Source organism: Micropterus salmoides, unplaced genomic scaffold (assembly GCF_014851395.1).
Source record: "Micropterus salmoides isolate LMB-PRFRI ecotype aquatic unplaced genomic scaffold, ASM1485139v1 Ms_hic_scaffold_14, whole genome shotgun sequence".
Taxonomy (NCBI): domain Eukaryota; kingdom Metazoa; phylum Chordata; class Actinopteri; order Centrarchiformes; family Centrarchidae; genus Micropterus; species Micropterus salmoides.
The window spans coordinates 19,268,434-19,286,599 of record NW_024040485.1 but is presented as its reverse complement, the minus strand read 5'-3'; the positions used below and the strand labels follow the sequence as shown (position 1 = coordinate 19,286,599).

At 38.7% G+C, this 18,166-nt stretch overlaps 2 protein-coding genes across 3 annotated transcripts; one reads left to right on the top strand and one right to left on the bottom strand.

Moving 5' to 3' along the window:
* Window positions 1-2,025: 2,025 nt before the first annotated feature.
* On the bottom strand, window positions 2,026-7,504 carry LOC119902908 (E3 ubiquitin-protein ligase RNF126-like). Its single transcript, XM_038719299.1, has 9 exons — window positions 7,385-7,504; window positions 6,104-6,162; window positions 5,941-6,001; window positions 5,602-5,840; window positions 5,029-5,097; window positions 4,875-4,944; window positions 4,604-4,697; window positions 4,163-4,278; window positions 2,026-3,726 (listed from the first exon to the last, which is right to left on the bottom strand). The coding sequence occupies exons 1-9, from the start codon at window positions 7,457-7,459 to the stop codon at window positions 3,574-3,576; spliced, it is 936 nt and encodes a 311-aa protein (XP_038575227.1). The 5' UTR covers window positions 7,460-7,504; the 3' UTR covers window positions 2,026-3,573.
* A 2,605-nt stretch (window positions 7,505-10,109) lies between these two features.
* Window positions 10,110-18,048, top strand: sugp1 (SURP and G patch domain containing 1). 2 transcript variants are annotated; one of them, XM_038719293.1, is made up of 14 exons: window positions 10,110-10,224; window positions 10,892-11,060; window positions 11,251-11,354; window positions 11,780-12,022; window positions 12,180-12,303; window positions 12,393-12,493; window positions 13,518-13,641; window positions 13,736-14,067; window positions 14,455-14,561; window positions 14,783-14,960; window positions 15,114-15,220; window positions 16,202-16,347; window positions 17,144-17,273; window positions 17,526-18,048. In XM_038719293.1, exons 2-14 carry the CDS (start codon window positions 10,939-10,941, stop codon window positions 17,550-17,552), a joined length of 1,845 nt encoding a protein of 614 aa, XP_038575221.1. In that variant the 5' UTR covers window positions 10,110-10,224; window positions 10,892-10,938; the 3' UTR covers window positions 17,553-18,048. The 2 variants fall into 2 exon arrangements, with proteins under 2 accessions (XP_038575221.1, XP_038575220.1); XM_038719292.1 differs by having other exon boundaries at window positions 10,133-10,289.
* The last annotated feature ends 118 nt before the right edge of the window (window positions 18,049-18,166 follow it).

Here is an 18,166-nt window from a genome sequence, read left to right as displayed (position 1 = left end):
CCTTGTAAGTTTAGAGGCGCAGACGACAGGAGTACAAATGTGGATCTTGTCGAGGGGTACGGGTACAGTAGGCTTTTTTAGCATATTGAAAGTAGACATACATATTCCAAGCAAGAAAAATGTAGGGCCTGCGTGTTGGTAGGCACTGTGCATTCTGAGTCCTCATTTTCTAAAACCGTGAGTATGGCAAAACACCAAAAAAAGGACTGAGGAGTAATCAGTTAGCTACACACGTCCTCTTTCAACAGTTGACAGACCAAAATGCTTTAACATTCAGAAGCAGTCAGCTTAGTCAGCTATACTGCATAATATGTGCAGATACAACCTGTAACAAGGGTCAACGAGTAAGCTACAGCAGAGGTATTTGTAGGCCTAGACAGAACTATGCTGTTCAGATGCAGGTTCAGCGTCACTGATGGGGTGCTCTTATTTCAAACTGCATGGTATGAGCATAGAAACGGCTGGTTCCACGTATGTAGTGCATTAGTAAATGCATTTCCATTAGCAAATCTATTGGAAGATGTTAGATTAGTTTAATATAGCCTAAATGTATGTTTGTGCCAGTGGCCAAAGCTACAGAGCAGTATCATGAGGATGGGTGCTCATGATGACATTGTGCTTTGTCACTTTAGAAGAGATAAAGTAGCTAGCCTATTTTCTGTGATCTAGTTTTGGTTGAGTCTAATTTTGGCCACATGTGTAATGGATAGCTAGGTTTTACACACACATGCTCACATAGGCCTACTTACCAATAGCAATATGAATGTAACTGGCGCCATTCACTTAATTTACATACCATCTCTGCTACATATCACCTTTTCTTGAAAAAACAAATAAGAATTCAACTTCAGGTTAGTGCTTAATTATCTTGTTTAATTTTTTTTACCTTTTGACATCAGTGCTGAGAAGTCATAAGCATCATCTCTGTCTCCCCTCCCCATCCTTTCTCACTGCCTCACTCTCTCCACCATCCTCCCTCCTCTTTAATAGGCAAAACTACACAGCTCAAGGTTTAGTATAATTTCCTGGTCGGGTGATGTAGACCAAAAAAGACAGTGATTCACTGAAATGGCAATAAAAGTAAAAGAAGTGTTCTGGAGACAAGAGGGCAGATGTTGAAGTATGTGAGCTAAAAGGGTTTAACCATTAATCAAAATGAAGAGTGTTAACCTATATAGAGACGATTAAGTGATGGCCTTATTGGTGTGGAGCAAAAAACAGAGGTCCTGAACTAGTAAAAACAAATGAGAGGAATTACATAATCTGCACATCTTTTCCCCCAGTTTTAAAACAAATTAAGACAAAATTTATAAACTACAGCCACTGTTCTGTCACAGTGATGTAAATAAGCCATTAAAACCAAATTAACAGCTTTTCATATTTGGCAACACCTCATCTATTTGAACTGGCAATGTTGGAACCATCGGGAATGTAAATTTAATTTGTTATTGCTATTTATTTGAATATGAAAACCTCTCAGGTCCCTGGTGCGATGACGCAGTCACCACCTGCTTGTTAATTATTGCTGTAAATTTCCTGGCCTCGCTGTCAATGTGACAAATACATTTATGTTCTACTTTGATTTTGAGCCGCTAAATGCAAGATTGGCATGCTGCCCAGTTTGTGGAGGTAGTTGAAGGCCTCATTTTATCAACATTATTTTGAGTTTTGTCAACACCATTGCTAACAAGGACAAACTTAAGAGAGGCAATAAACTTAATTCACCCCCATTGGAAGTGTTGTTTTTGGTCACATTATTGTACTCCAAGAGATGTTCAGTGATGTGGAAACGGTCTTGTATCCATCCCCCGACCTGTGCCAGACAGCCCTCCTTATCGAGAGAAAAGCAGGCCAACAACATTTTCATTGTTTACTTCTCCCCTTGGCAAGTAAAGCTATGGTCTTTCTCCTAATAAAAAACAAATGGGGTTTGATACTGAAGCATTATTAAATGTGGAAAATGAATCAGTACCCATAGGACAACATTTTGAAAATGCACATTATCAGCAGAAACCTCCACATCAGTTTGTTTTAGCGCTTTATTGTGACTGTACGAAAAATCAGTAAATAAAATAATAAACACATTTGGTCAGTTCCATAGAGGTAAGATGATCCCCATGCCTTTTTTTAGATATCCTTTTTCCTTTTACAATGCTCAGTTTGTATCTTGGGCAAGGCTTCAATAAATAAGTAGATTTGCGACTTTTTCACTTGAGGAATAAAAATGCATCCACTGTTAGAGCTGTGTGGATCTTTACCTTTTCAGGATAAACCAAAAGACACAAGTCCTAAAAGACTTATTCAATGCAAAAGTGTGAAAAAATCTTTTTCTTTTTTTTGCTCAGTAGTTTACCCAAATTCACATTCAACATCCAACCCGTTCTCACTCCCAAGTTGTCACATATGGACGCATGGTCATGACCCCTTGGCATCAGTTTGTAACACACCGGGAAGCCCTTTAGCGTCATAGTTCAACCATAATCTCTATAAAGGAGAAGCTCTTTAGCGTCATTTTTGAATGCTGAAAGCAGTTGTAGTACATAAATAGAACATAACAGAAAAGTCAGAGTAAGGAGGTAGTTGGGGTGGACGGGCCAGAAATTGGACATTCACCCAGGAGGCCAGTGTTTGTTTCCTGTGTGAAACAAAAAGTCAACATGTGATTAATTATAGTTACATTAAGAAAGTACATTAGGTAACATACGTAACTTAAGTCACTTAAGTAACATACAGTTATTTTAACACAAACCATGATGTTTTCCTAAATCTTACCAAGTAATTTTGGTGCCTCAACCTAACTAAATAGCAACATTTTAAAACACTAACCACTAGTTTTATATGAAAAGTCTAACCGAAAGTTGTGGACCTTTCGAACCACGAAGCCCTAACACCTGCAGAAACAACACTAAAGGGGTACCCAGGCGTTAAAAAGCGGCACCAAGGGGTCTTGACCAAGCGTCCATGTGTGACGAGTTGGGAGTGAGATTGTGTTGCAACATCAGACAGAATTTTGTGCAAAATTTAAAAAAAACAAATGTGCCAATAAATAAAAATCAGATGCATACACTCCCTTCCACAAGGTTGTAGTTTTATCCATTAGCTGTACAGTTGCTGACAGTTCAAAATGAATTCTCTATCTACACATCTATGTACTCTGCACCACCACAGGATTTTTTTAAATCTTTTTTTTAAAAGAGCATTTGTCTTTAAAATATAAAATGTGTCCTAGACTCATGGCAGACACATCTCCATCAAAAAGCAGTCCACTCTGGCTCAAACTCCGCTCCAGTTCTGGTCACAATCCCACTTTTATTATTATTATTCACATCCTTTCTGGATCCTCCTTCAACACTGCCCAGTCCCACCTCCTCAAATACTCAGCAACAATAGCAGCAGAAGCTGGACCCAGCGTCCGTTCAGCACAGGGGGAGGAATGATAACTAACAGTCTGCACCTCAACTCATTTTGTCCCCTTGAATTGAAACGGACAACTGTCCTGGTCTCAGCTGTAGAGAGGAGACGTTGGGTCTCGTTTGACGTATGTTGTGAGGTTTTCGGATGTGAGGTGAAAATCTATGAGTTGCTGGTAGCATTCTCATTGCTAGGTGAGCTGGGGGAGGAAGAGGAGGAGGAGGAGGGAGAGAAGTTCATTCCTGATAACCCTGGTGGGTCTGTTGCTGTGTTCTGTCCGCTAAGACTCTTCCGGCACACAGGACACGTATCATGCTGTGGGAAACAAGGATAAACGAGACTCATGTAAAAAAATATATATATTTTCAATACATTATCGAATAAACATGACGGTGTGCTCTGAACTAACAGTTTTTACAGATTTTACACAAATGTCAGGTATTTAACAGATTTTTTTTATGGCATCCGATCTGAATCATTCAACATCAGTTCAATCAATTCAAATCAGTTTTTTCTTTTTGCGACACACCATCAGTATTAATATATTTAACTGAAACTGTTGGCTGTTTTAACACACTTTACTGTATTACAGTGTGTTAAGAATAGCTTCTTTTGTTTTAACAAAGCACAATGGGTTATAATTAATTATCTGAGACAAAGCTGGCTTTATATAGCTACACAGCTTAGGGCAGACAATACCGATCAAATACTGTGATCAACATCTGTTTGGGACATAAAAATACATACATACCTGTTCCAGCCATGGTACTATACAGTCATTGTGAAACAAGTGATTGCATGGCAATTGTCTAACACTCTCCTCAACGCTGTAGTCTTCTTTGCACACAGGACACTCTAAACCAGCACCTGCACAAACAGAAAACAACATAGTGTCAGTGTGTGAGAAAGAGAAACACGGTCACTTGCGTCAGCTGCATGGAAAAGTGCAGCTGACACCGATTCTGTTTATTTGAGTTTAGTATTGTATTATTTGCTGTGCAGTCTAAGGTTAAATCCAACAACTTCCCTTTATTACCACTAATAACAACATAGGAATCTTCCTGCATGAGTCTGTGATGATCTAAAACTAAAGATAGATAGATAGTTTTAAAAGGAGAACTTTCTGTTCTGACATAACTCAAAGAGTTGTAAAGCTGCTATGGCGCTGAGTGAGAGAGAGATGTGGACTTACCCACATGTTCCTCTGTAATGGAGATGGTGGGTAAACTCTTTATCCTCTCTCTGTCAGCAGGAGGGGGACCCGTGTTTTCAAACTGGTTCAACAACTACAAGTGAAAAAGAACAGAGTCGCAAAAATTGCTGTGAGATCATCTGCATGAGAACATGCTTTTTCCTGTAAATGACAATCTATATCTAGCTGAATTAGTAGTAATACTGTAGCTGCCTAATTGATATGCAGTTTTATCTCCACTGTTGCATAAAAAACAAAACACTTTTTATACCTGTGTAATAATAGCATCAAGACCATTGGCACCCCAGGCATAGTCCATTGGATTGGAATGTAGCATTCCCCTGTAGGACAATAAGGTAGTCAAGACTTAACACAGTAAACATTATTTTATTAAACAAACATGCATCAGAGTTTCTTCTACGTACCATGGTCCCATCCCGATATTTGGCATGGCTGTAGGTGCTATGATTCCATTTACTAGTTGCTGGATAATCCTGTATCCGGAAAAAAATATCACAAAAAAGAAAAATAACAAGCATTTGTTAAATCAGACTGTTAACTTGTCTTGTCTTTTTACATAAATTCCACAAATGGAAAATGTATTTTTTTAGCTGACGTTTTTGTCTAAAGCAACTTACAATTGCTATGTATATCAGAGGTTGCATGGCTTAGGAGCAACAAGGGGTTAAGTGTCTTGCTCAAGGACACACTGGTGGATATGTCGCAGCAGGAATCAAACCCAGGTCTCCTGCACCAAAGGTCTTATCCACTGCTCCATCGCCACACCAAGTTAAGCAAGCTTCTACATTATGTTTAGAAGTAGTATCTAAACACATCATGTTACCAACTTCTTAAACTGGAAATAATATTGTTTAAGTATTTTCTACCATTACATGAGAGGCATTTATTACTCACACAAAATAGGTACATTTTTACCTGTATCCACCTGTGTCCCACAACAACCTCCCATAACACACACTACTGCTGAAATGTCTCACCCCTCTAATGTGGGCACTCCTTCATGGCGCGTACCCTGTCGTCGAGGAACATGTCGACCCCGTGGTTGCCGTGCGCTGTATCGCTGCCGTGATGCCATTTCCCTTTCTCTCCTGTTTTCTGTCTCTCGGTTGTCCTCTGTTGGTAGCCGCGTTCGAAGGTCGAAGTTTTCATCAAAAATCCCAAGGGCGAACGGGCCATACCCAGAGGGAAATGTGAATAAATGTTGATGATCCATGTTCTAGCAGAAAAGACAGACGCAATGTCAAAATCAATGTCAAATCATGGTGCAGGGCGTAAAATTTTTACCTGGACCAGATGATATAACAAGCCACACTGACCTCAAATGATGGGCGGTTCTGATCACTGCTGGAGGACGTGGATGCAGAGCCAGTCTCATTACTGCACGAACACAGTGGTACAGAAAGTGAAAAGATAAGACTCAGAAATCCACTTGCACAACAAATTTATCACATTCATGAGACACAGCATAATCTTCCATACCTTCTTTCCTCAGGCAGTTCCTCAATGAAGCCAGATTCACAGCGTGGACAGGTGTAGTCCTATAGTGAAAATATAAAATATCTAGTAATTACACACCATAGCTAACATATACATCTGTATCTGAAGATTCTCAGTCATATAGGTCATAGCTATCCAAGGAAGGTTGCCTTTGACTAACATATACATAATTTTCTGAGTTATAAAGGTTAGAGTGTTTAGAGAGGTGTTGATTCAACTTAATGGTAATTTTGTGTTATACTGAGAGGTGTAATATTTAGTCTACCATCACTGATTTAAATGGGGTGGACAAAAAAGTACCACAAACTCCAGCCTCAAAAATTACTATCATCACAAACACTTTCAACAAAAACTGAATATTATAAATGTTATAAACTTGTACCTGCCAGTCCTGCCAGACCTACCTACTTGTAACTGAGTATATGATGTCAAATCATGATAAATAAATACAGTCCTTTAAATGTATGTCTTTGAAATGCAGACCATGCTGATGTTAATGTAGACCATATGGGTAATCAAACAGACAGATAATCCATAGCCTGTGGTTAAGCAAATGCCACATGCAGTAACGTTAAATATTACAATTGTGACTACTTCCAATCAGTAAATATAAGCTCTTGAGCTGTCACACAGCTGGCTGACAGAATAACCGTAACATTCAAGAAGCTTCCCATGAATGGCTTGACAACAGACTGCTGTGGTAGGCAAGCGAGCTGTTGCCACAACAGCGATATTAACTGACTGAGACTGGCTGTGGATGGAAGTGATATTATGAACGTTTTACTTCTCTTTGCGGTACATCCACAATACGCTTACAGCAAATCCTACTGAAAAGATTTAATGTTAGCTGACTGAAAAGCATTAAATCAAATCCGAAACCTGCTTACTGTTTATCGCCGCCTGACAGGAATAAAAAGTGCACCTACGGTTTTCTTCTGGTAGCTTGCTTCCTGACATTAAAGCGCCACCAGTATGACACCGGTCGAGCGGTTAAGATGGGCTCTCTCTAGCTGCTTTTCATCATACCGCTGAAATTACATGTCTAACACATAACGCGAGTGTATGCGCCAACTTAATTACTCCAACTTAACTGACACTCTGGACAGTTGTTGCCTATGGGGCTAGCTAACTAGCTAAACAGTACCGTTAGCAATGAGTTGACGTGACTGAGTGTGCACCGCGAACACACACACGTAAAACAATACGACCCCTAATATAATTTCTCATTCTTCAAGTAGGCAAATATATCTCTTGGATCCTTACCGGTAAACGTGGACTAATCTCTGCTGAACACCGGTGGCAAAAAAACCGGCAGGGCCGTGGGGGAGCTTCAGCCATTTCTAAACAGTAGAGCGGTTTGTACGGTACGGACGGGTAGCAGGGAGGGACATAAACCCTGGTAAGAGTCGGCGTAAACCATAACGGAAACACACGAGCGCCAACGTAAAGTTACCATGGAAAATGACCAACAACAGGACATTAAATGACATTTAATGTTTACCTTTAAATAAAAGCGAGAAAGTCTAACATTAAACCTTAATATATCTTAAATTTAATCAATCATCACTTGTGACATTTAAAATAATTCATTTATATAAAATGTATTTTCAGTATAATTGTAGGCCTATTTGCATTTTTTGTCGATTTAGAATTTCTGCAGAGGCCTAACGTTATGGGTTTTTTCACTTGCACGTTTGGCGTAAAAATATACTTATTGATTTCCACAATCTATTTGCCCAAAGTCAATTTTTACCAGCCAATATACAAATACTTTTATTTATTAGCCGCCGTCAAATAACTACAAAGTTAATTTTCTTGTTTATATTAAGTGTAAATAAATATTGTACAATAAAGATCAGGTTTGACTGATGTGAAAGATGGAAGATCAAAAAAGCAAAACAAGGAAAGTGAAAAGCCTGATTATTCGTAACCTATTATAGAAATGATGAAGATTCTACAAAACCGAATTATGGGTATTTTATGTAAAGCACTTTCACTTGCCTTGTTGTTGAAATATGTTATACAAATAAACTTGCCTTGCCTTGCCTTGTCTTTAATCTTATAAAGTAAATTAATCAGAACAAGGACACAGTGTGTCACAGATGCGAAGCAACAAACATTCTTGTATCAAAAATAAAGCCCCAAAACATTAGTAGGAGAGGCTTTAGCTAGTATGACAATACTACAGATTTTGGTATCCATCCCTACTTGTAAGCACTGCATCAGTACTCTTAATGTGCCACTCTCAACAGAGATGAGAAGGAGGCGAGATTGCTTACTCCTTAGCTACTTCCATCATCAGCTCCAGAAAAAACAACGTGTTTAATTATTTACCTAAAGTGGCTAGATTTTCAAGTTTGTCGTAGCATTTTACTTGACCCGGGCAATGGGGCAATCCTTATTGTTTAGCCTGTACATGTATGTAATGCAGAGAAATAATAGGATACAATATAAATCGACACTACACAATCAGTTCTGTCATTGCTGTTCTATAGGATGTCAGTTCTTTCTACAAGACATGTACTTACTTAATAACACACTAAAATATAAACCTTAAAGATGGAAATGTCCCATTTGGGCGTGGCGACGACATATTAAAAAATCCGAGCTCTGATAACTTGCCATCAATCTGTCCAATTTCGACTGTACAACTAGTCAACCCTTACACCATCTTCGCTTGATTATTCCAGATAAACTTCCTTTTTTTGTAGATGTCAAAGGGGATTTGGTCAAGTGGGCTTGTTTAAGGCCTCTATTAAATCTGAGGCCTCTGGGACTTTTCTATGAGAAAATATGCACATTTTCAGTATAGTGAGCCCCTTTAAGGAATTGACCTGTAAGTTTCACATTTATCATACCTTTGAATAGTCAAATGTCAAAGTGTGTAGGTATTTTCCTTATGTTTTGACATTTATCATACTTTGAATGGGATATTCAGATTCCAAATATCACATTGACAAATGAAACATTTTTAAACTGTGGACTGTCCAATGACTGACTGACTATTTGTCAAGCACAGAGTACACTAGGGATTGGACTGAGCAGCTACAGTTCAAGAGGTTTTTAATAACAAATCAAAAAGGTGTACACTGCCTTACGGCAAGTAGAAACAGGCAAGGGTCCAAACCAGGTAAGCAGTCAAATGGCACAGGCAATACCCACAAACTGAAAAATCAGCAAGAAGTATCACAAGACACGTGAGGAATGATACTTCCAAAATAAAACAGGAAATCACAAGAATAATTCCCAAAATCAGGACAGAGCCTAGACATTCATAAGTGGGACTTTAAAGGGAAATAATAAATAAAACAAAGAACACACATCTGGAGTGAAGAGTGGCTGAAGTAGTCTGGCTGAAAGCTGGGTGTACCTTGAACAGCTCTGCATTCAGTTTGATGGCTGAGATGAGTCCCCAAGAGTGTTTTGATCTATTTACTTTATTAGGTACACTTGTAAAATGGGGTGGAATTCAATATAACAACTGTGCAAGAGAGGTATCATTCTGGGTATGTTTTGTCCAGCTCTATTTACACATACATACACCTACATATTATGGACAGAATAGCCTATTAACGTCTCTCTATATAATACAACACAAAACAACACCACTAAACTAATGGTGTCAATAAATACTGAATATTCATTCCTGTGGTGCTGTCATTATAGAAAATCCTGGGGTCTGATGATGCTATGGTGTCAAAGGAGAGCTCAAGTAAATTCAGGGACTGTGTAAATTTACAGTGTGAATTTGAGTGAGTAAAATTATTATATGATTTATACCAGAATTGTTAAGACGTGGTACTGATAATTATTTGGCTTTTGTGCAAACATGTCTTTCGATGTCTGGGGCCCTGTTGATGTGTAAAGATCATTGGATACGGGCCAATGCTTTTATTGTGGACAAACTATGACCGGAAGTGTAGTTCTTGTGTTTGCCAGCTGCTTCAAAGCATAGCAAAGTCAGCTACTACGGTAGACTGTCTCTATCATAGATATGGTCTCTATCACCAGTGGGAGGCAGCAATGCACTAACAGTGCCTAGTCTGCCGGAAAGGAACAAAAGAAGAATACTACGGTAGCAGCGAAAGGCCTCATTTTAGTCCGTGAGCGCTTTTCAAAATCTATTTTTCATTCTGCTAAGTTATTACTATGGAGTCTAGCGATGCAGGTAAATGTTTACTGTGATTTAACTGAGATGCTAAATATGTAGCAGCTACCCTTAGTAAACTTGTAGCGTTAAGTTAGACAGGATAACGTTAGTCGTTAACTAGCTAATGTTAACTTAACGTTAGCTTATGTAACGTTAGCAGTTGGACTGGTCGCTTGCTGGCGTAGTGTACAACGTTAGCTAGCCGTTGGGGGAAACTGAGCTAGGTAGTTAGCTAGTTAGCAAATAAGACCATTTGCATTATATTTACTTGACTTTCCTTAGGTCTGCAACATGTAATAACCACATTTGATTACATGAATTATCTCTTCCCCCACACCAGTGTGAACAGCTGTTAGAAGTTGTTTTTGATGTTCGATTTAGAGAGCTTTCTTGTTTGCTAGCTAGTCTGCAGGGCATAGTTTCAATATTGCATACGAAGATACCATATTTATCTCCCGTTAAGAATTTGAACCCCCTATAGCCAATAAGTGGGGCAGATTTTATAGGATGCATCTCAGAAAATGTCACTCTTATAGTTGTTAAAGGCCAGCTCCACAGCTGAAACGTTATAACATGCTTATTGTTGTCATATTGCACCCCCCTTTTTATTTTTATTTTAGGGCGAGGAGGATGGAAGTCCAAACCTATCCAGCCACAGAAAAACAAGATGAACATGAATATTCTTCGTCAAGAGAAGCTGATAGCTCAGAAGAAAAAGGAGATTGAGGCCAAAATGGCAGAGCAGGCAAAGATTAATGTGCAAGCCACCAGCAAACCCGTTCCTCCAAGGTAAAGGTATAGTTATGGCACCAAACGTAAAAAAAATACACAGAAATAATTATATTATTATATAAGTGCAGTAATATTTGGTGCTGTCAGGTACTGTTGTTATGCATGAATGTTTTATTTGAAACCAACCTTGACCTAAAATGATAACAAAGTACATTTAAAAATATTTTGTTCATTTTGATCCCAATAGTTCTCCAACACTTCAAGGACCTTCCTCAAATAAATTTGTAAATGATGGAAGCTTCTTACAGCAGTTCATGAAGATGCAGAAGGAGAAATCCAACAGTGTGTCTGGTTAGTAACTTGAGCTGCACAGTTTCAAGCAAAAAGTTACAGTCATGATTTTGTCATGTCCTTATCACACGCAATATATCACTGTGATGTTGTGTATGGAAATTTAACATAGTAGCAGGGACACTGGAACACAGAATAATAGCAAGGAGCGTTTTGGCTTATGTAAATAATAGATAAAGAGGCCTCAGGCTGTCTACAATAAGTCCTTGACACCTGTACAGTTTGTGGGAGGTTTTTAAAGAGGGCACCAAAACTCTAGGAAAATAGTTTAGAATAGGGACCATGAACATTACCTTACATTACTTACTTGGGTGAGTTACCTACCAAATTTCTGGTTGAGAAGGAGACTTTGCCATTTAAAAGAAATAGCATTTATGTAAAGGCTAGAACTAAAATTTTGAAATGTGTCCTGTTACTCTTTCAAGGTTCCACCAGTGATACTAAAACTCCCTCAACGTCATCACCAGGAGGAAACTCACTTCAAAAAAAGAGCATTCTTGTTGGCAAGCGGCCTGGCCTTGGGGTCAGTAGCATGCTTAGTCAGTTCAAGAGCTACTCACAGTCCAAGAAGAATCCTGTTCTCAGCCAGAGACCGAGTGTGTTTTGTTCTCCAGACGATGAAGACGAGGAAGAAGAGGCTGATTACTCCAGATTCTTAGAGATGAAAGGTAATTCAAGGCCTAGGGTTTTCAGTGTATCTCTGGATAACTCCATGGCTTGGACATTTCAGTGCATCTCCTGCGTACTCCAGTGGCACAGTTGCCTTGTGACTGACATTTTGTCATAGGTGCCCTTAGAGTAAATGTACTCATAGCCTGCTTAAAGTCTCTCCCCCAGAGGATTCAGACACCAGACTCATTATCGACAAGATGGCCTCTTTTGTGGCGGAGGGCGGACCTGAGCTGGAAAGAAAAGCCAAAGAAGACTACAAGGACAATCCTGTTTTCTCGTAAGTTTGAAGGACAGTGTAGCTCATTCAGATTTATTTACTTCTAAACTATTTTTGAACTCATCTAATTACTTATCCTTGCCTTTCAGATTTTTATATGATAAGAGCAGCTTGGAGTATCTCTACTACAAAAACAGAGTTGCCAGTTTGAAAAAGGATTTGCTAAGACCGGAGAATACATCAGATAATGGTAGGATTCTCACTCACACTATTTTGTCTACGTTTCCTTTGTGTCATCTTTCCTCTCAGAAAAACAAAAATGTAATTGCAAAAGGGGTGGGCAGTATGTCCATTGTAAAATCACCCAAGTCAATGTACTTAACTTCAAACCCTTCCCTCACAGATACATTAGATTGTGTCATGTATGGTTACTTTAATAGACTTAAAGTAGCAGTGGACAGGAGCAATCTGTCAAACGCTATGTTTCTCAGTAGCAGAGTGTAGCGTCACCAACTAGAGTTAATCATTAGTGTTTTCCCAAACTACAACAGCAGGAGAAAAGGACCAGTTGAACTTTCCCTGTTAACTGGAGCGTTTCCCCTGATTGCATCGGTAGAATTACATATTGCCCATTTTATCACTGAAATTATACACCTGTGTGAATAAAACTGTGATATAGACTGCCAGTATTCAGTGGCATTTTAAAAGCATCTGCAAACTGACTTTCAAGACCACACCATCATACAAAAATATTTTCTAGTCAATGTACTAATCTGGTTCACCATCAAATTGCTTATTTAATCATTGCATACACAAGTCATGGGTTCTTAAGTTCTGTTATTCTCGTGTTTTAATAAACCATATTTGTTTTTGGATTGGACGTTCAAAGCTGCAATACAGATCAACACTTTAGACATAAAATTGTGACATTCATTATTTTGTCCATATTGCTCACCCCTACAGTAGCCTAATTTGATCACATTTAGATTTTATAGATGGCAAAAAAGATTGTAGTCTTGAATTATGCACAACATTATACATGTAGATGCAAGTTAAACAGTGGTGGAGCCTCTCTGGGCTTTATTAGGTCTTCATTTGTCAAAGCCTCACATCCATACAGTTCCCCATTCACCACCCGTGTCCCCCTTGCTCCTCCTCCTTCCTTCCTCTTCTTATCCCCTATTGGCTCTAGACTGGTGGTGTGTGAGGGCCAGTTGAGTACGGTACAGTAGTAGAGTGTGAATTGAGCCCCAGTACTGATAGGCTGCTTAAAGTCTCCCCCCCAGTGGACGCGGAAACCCAGCAGGTGGCTGAGAGGCTGGCCAAGTTTGTGGCGGAAGGTGGTCCAGAGGTAGAAACCATCGCTGCTGAGCGCAACCGAGACAACCCTGCCTTCAGGTCACTTGGTGTTTTTTTTTAAAACCTGGCTTTACTTGGGTAGTTTTTTATCATTCACTTCACACAAAATATCTTTCTTCTGTCCATCCTTCAGTTTTTTATATGAACCCCAAAGTCCAGCCTACCGTTTCTACAAAGAGAAAGTACAGGAGTACCGCGCTGCAGCCTCCCAGAGCTCTCCGCCTCCAGCAGCAGAGTCAAGAACTTCAGACCTTCAGCAACCAGCTGTACCGCCATTACCAGGAATCCCTCCACCACTGAATGCTGCCTTTGTACCCCAAATACAGGAGGCAGAAACTCCGCCTGTCAAACGAAAGAGAAAGAGTAGATGGGGTTCAGAGGATGACAAAGTCGATTTGCCTATTCCTCCCATCATTATTCCTCAGGAGATGAATATGCCAGACCCAAACACACCCTGTCTCTCCGGTACATGAAGTTGTGTTTTACATACTGTAAATATGTGCATATAGGCAATTTGTTTGCTCCTTTGGAGCATGAAAGTAATTAACATAAAACCTAAACTTGGTGCAACCCTTTAATGGGCAGTGTCTATGTCTTTGGATACCATTGTCTAATACTTTCCAACCCATTCATGGTAATGTAAATGCAGTTTTGGAAGAGTCATAGAAGATACTGTGATTATTGTCAAGAAATTGGTACTGCTATCATTATATGTATTGATAAAATGGCACCAAGCATCGCTTTTTATAGAACCATAGGTTTTGAAGTTACGTTTTAATTTGCTATTTTGGATACATTATCAGCTGATAATTAAATTCTGAATATATAAGTTATTGGTGATGTTTATTTCAGCCCAGGAGCTGCGAGGTCTTGGTTATAAGAAGGGGAAGCCTCATGGTCTAGTAGGAGTTACAGAACTGTCTGAGGACCAGAAGAGACAACTCAAAGAACAACAAGAGGTATGAAAATGCCAACTAAATATATTTACTAAGTGAAAATTACACCACTGAATTTTTGATTATACCTGAACTCCACCAACTGCCGAACGTATTTTATTCACCCTGTAATCTGTGTTTTAGAATAGTGAAGGCACTTAATTCCTGATCATTAGGCTTGATAATCTATTATGAGCTTATGTGTTGCTCACTGTGTCTGTGATGTTTTCTGACACACTCTGTAGATGCAAGAGATGTATGACTTGATCATGAAGCACAAGCGTGCGATGGCAGAGATGCAGGTGATGTGGGAGAAGGCCATGAGAGACCACCAACACGAATACGACAGTGATGAAGAAGTGGACCAGCAGGCAGGCACCTGGGAGCATCGTCTCCGACAGATGGAAATGGAGAAAACCCGTGGTAAGGCTGGAAAATTGTTCTTGCCACTGGAATACTAGCAGCTGTCAGTGCTTTATAATCAGTTCTCATCAAGGTAAAGTGATCAACTGTTGCTGTTTTTTAAAAACAAACAAACAAACAAAAAGACTTGTTTACTTGTCTGTACTTTTCCAGAGTGGGCAGAATCTCTGACAGAAATGGGTAAAGGGAAACACTTTATTGGTGACTTCCTGCCCCCTGAAGAGCTAGAAAAGTTCATGGAGACCTTCAAGGCACTCAAGGTCAGTTTTTCTCTGAATGTACTTGTTTTCTAACCTAATAGGGAAGGATCTTGCTGTTGTACAACTACTAGGATTGCCCTTATCCATCAATCTCAGTTTCAGAGATAAATGAAGATGAAATGTCTTTGAGTAAAGAAGGCACCAAACTTTTCAGGTATCCCACTGGCCATTAAATGTTTGTGTCATTTTACTCTGCAGGATCTCTTTCGCGTACTGTAAATCTTGTTTCATACGTCTGTCGTGGCTGTAAGTCATTAAATGTGTGCTGTTCCACATGAAGGCCAGACACAGTTTAGTAAGATCAGGGTCAGTTGAAAATGTCTGTAAACAGGATTGTAATCATCCATTCATGCCTCTGTTTTCAAGCTGCTTATCCAGGTCAGGACACTGTGGTAACAGCCAGCAGCCAACCCAGACGTCCTTTTTCCCATGCAAATTCCTGGGAGGAGACTGTAATTGCCACTTGTTTGTTTTAAAGTCTTTTAAACTTAATTTGGCACATTTTATCCCTTTGAAAAGTCAATAGAGAATGTTTATGTAATGCAAATGTTACTGGAATGCAGTCTGATAAGACCTAGGATGTCACTGTTAAATGCCAACAGTAAAGAGAAAGACCTTTCAGGGAAAAGTATAATTACTACTCAGGTTGTATTGAGTAAAGAGCACCAGTGTGGACTAGTATTGAGACACACCAAACCTGCTGTACTTAACAGACTTAGATGACAGGAAGTGTTCATTCTTTTCTAGGTAAATTAGATCAGTAATCATCAGTAATAATGCTTATTTTCAGTTGACTGTGTTTATGTGATATTTCTTAACTAATTTGTCTATAACAAGGACATTTTGTCTGTGTTTCTACTAAAAATTTGATTTAGAAACATCCCCAGTAGACACGAAAAAAAAAGTGAACGGAATCAAAGCTTTTAGGAAGAAAAAATGGTATTGGACAGTGAACAACTTTACTCTTTTCTTCATTTGCAGGAGGGCCGCAACCCAGACTATTCAGAATACAAAGAGTTTAAGTTGACGGTGGAGAATCTTGGTTTCCGAATGCTTATGAAGATGGGCTGGAAGGAAGGTGAAGGCCTTGGCAGTGAAGGACAGGGCATCAAGGCTCCTGTCAACAAGTGAGCATTCATCTTCGATAAAACATTGTTCTTCTATTTATCTCAATGTGTTAGATTACTTAGTTTTTTGTGGTAACTTGTACTGCTGCATGTGTAAATAGAAGTTAGAGCCATTAAAACCATTATAGATTTCTACACAATCTCCTCCCATCAAATGTAACCGTATTCCTCTCACACTTTTAGCAGGACATGCATACATTAAAGGCAGCAAGTGGCTCTTCAGAAACAAGGTTTTTCATTGTGACTTTAAAAAATGTTTTTCATTTGTATTTCAATGTTGTTAAGTGAGGTAACACTTAGTGTGTTTCTATTTCTATTATTTACCTAAAATAATGACAATGTCAGTAGAGTACACAACATTAATTGTTAAGTGTTTATTTCTGGTACCAACAGTCTTGTTTTGTTTCCATAATGTGAACATACTGTCAATGATGAAAACCCATAGGAAGAAAGGTAGCATGCGCACAGATTTTCAGGACAGTTGACTCAAATTCACTGATTTACAGTAATGTCAACAAAGTCAGTGAGCTGGCATGTATACCAGGACCCTTAAACTGAAGCGGCTAAATGGAATTCAGCCAACATTGATTTAATTATTTACACCTGTGCTTTTTTTTATTTTTTATTTATTTATTTTTTAATACTGCGACATGTCAAAATGTCTTCTGTGAAAAAGTTATATTTTGAATTGTTCTGTTTTATCCAGATAGAGAGTAACAGTAATATTTTTTTGGCTCTCAAATGTAGTAGACAGAAAAGAGAAACTAATTTAGAGTGTCTCTCTGTCACACTCAAGGGGAATTACCGCTATGAACGGAGCAGGATTTGGAGTTGACCGTCCAGCCGAGCTTTCAAAAAATGACGATGAATATGATGCTTATAGAAAGAGGATGATGCTTGCTTACCGCTTCAGACCCAACCCACTGGTAACATTTCTTTCACATTGTTTTGTTTGTTGTAATAATATTCTGTGAATTTGCACCAATTTATTTTAACATGTTAGCTAATGTGAAATAGCTTGTAGGAATCAACTCATTAATAGGATAATTAGCTTCTGAAACTTATAACACTTCAACACAGTTTAAGAGTTTTTCCTTTACTGTGCTGCTGATCCACTAAACAGGGTTTCCTTTGCTTTAATATTTGAATTTAATCTAGTGTTTCTTTTGTTTCCACAGAATAATCCACGGAGACCATATTACTGATGTAGAAGACTGTTTTTGTTTATTCTTGTTCTTGTTTATCATAACTTCAAAGCAGTTTTCTGCAGCTGCCACAGCTCTGCTCGGTTGTGAAATGGACACTGTTGCACAATAGAAATAAAAAAATGTGTGTGTGGAGACTAGTAGAAAGATTGATAGCTTTTCAATTACGTTTGAGGTTTGATTTCTTTCTTTTATTTTTAATCCAAATATGTTTTATGATTGATCACCTGTTTTATTATATTTCAATTTAATACTGTAACAACTTAAAATATATACAGTAGACATACATTGCCTGACTTCCATAATATTTCCCTCTTCAGTTTGTGTTCCATTTTGCTCACCTTCAAAGCCTGACTTGACTTTGCATTCCCAACTGAATACCCCCATATTAGTATACAATCTTTTTTTGCTCACTGTGCTACAACTAATCTTTGCTTCCCTTCATTATATGCTCCAGTATTCAGAATTAAAAATGGCCACTTACTGAAATGTGTAATTGTTGCAGATCTTATAATTATTGTACATGTTTCTTCACTGTTTAGTGGGAAATAAGTAGGAGCTCTCCTTCAGTTTATGGTACACTGTATGCTAACTGCAGGCATTCATCCAATCAT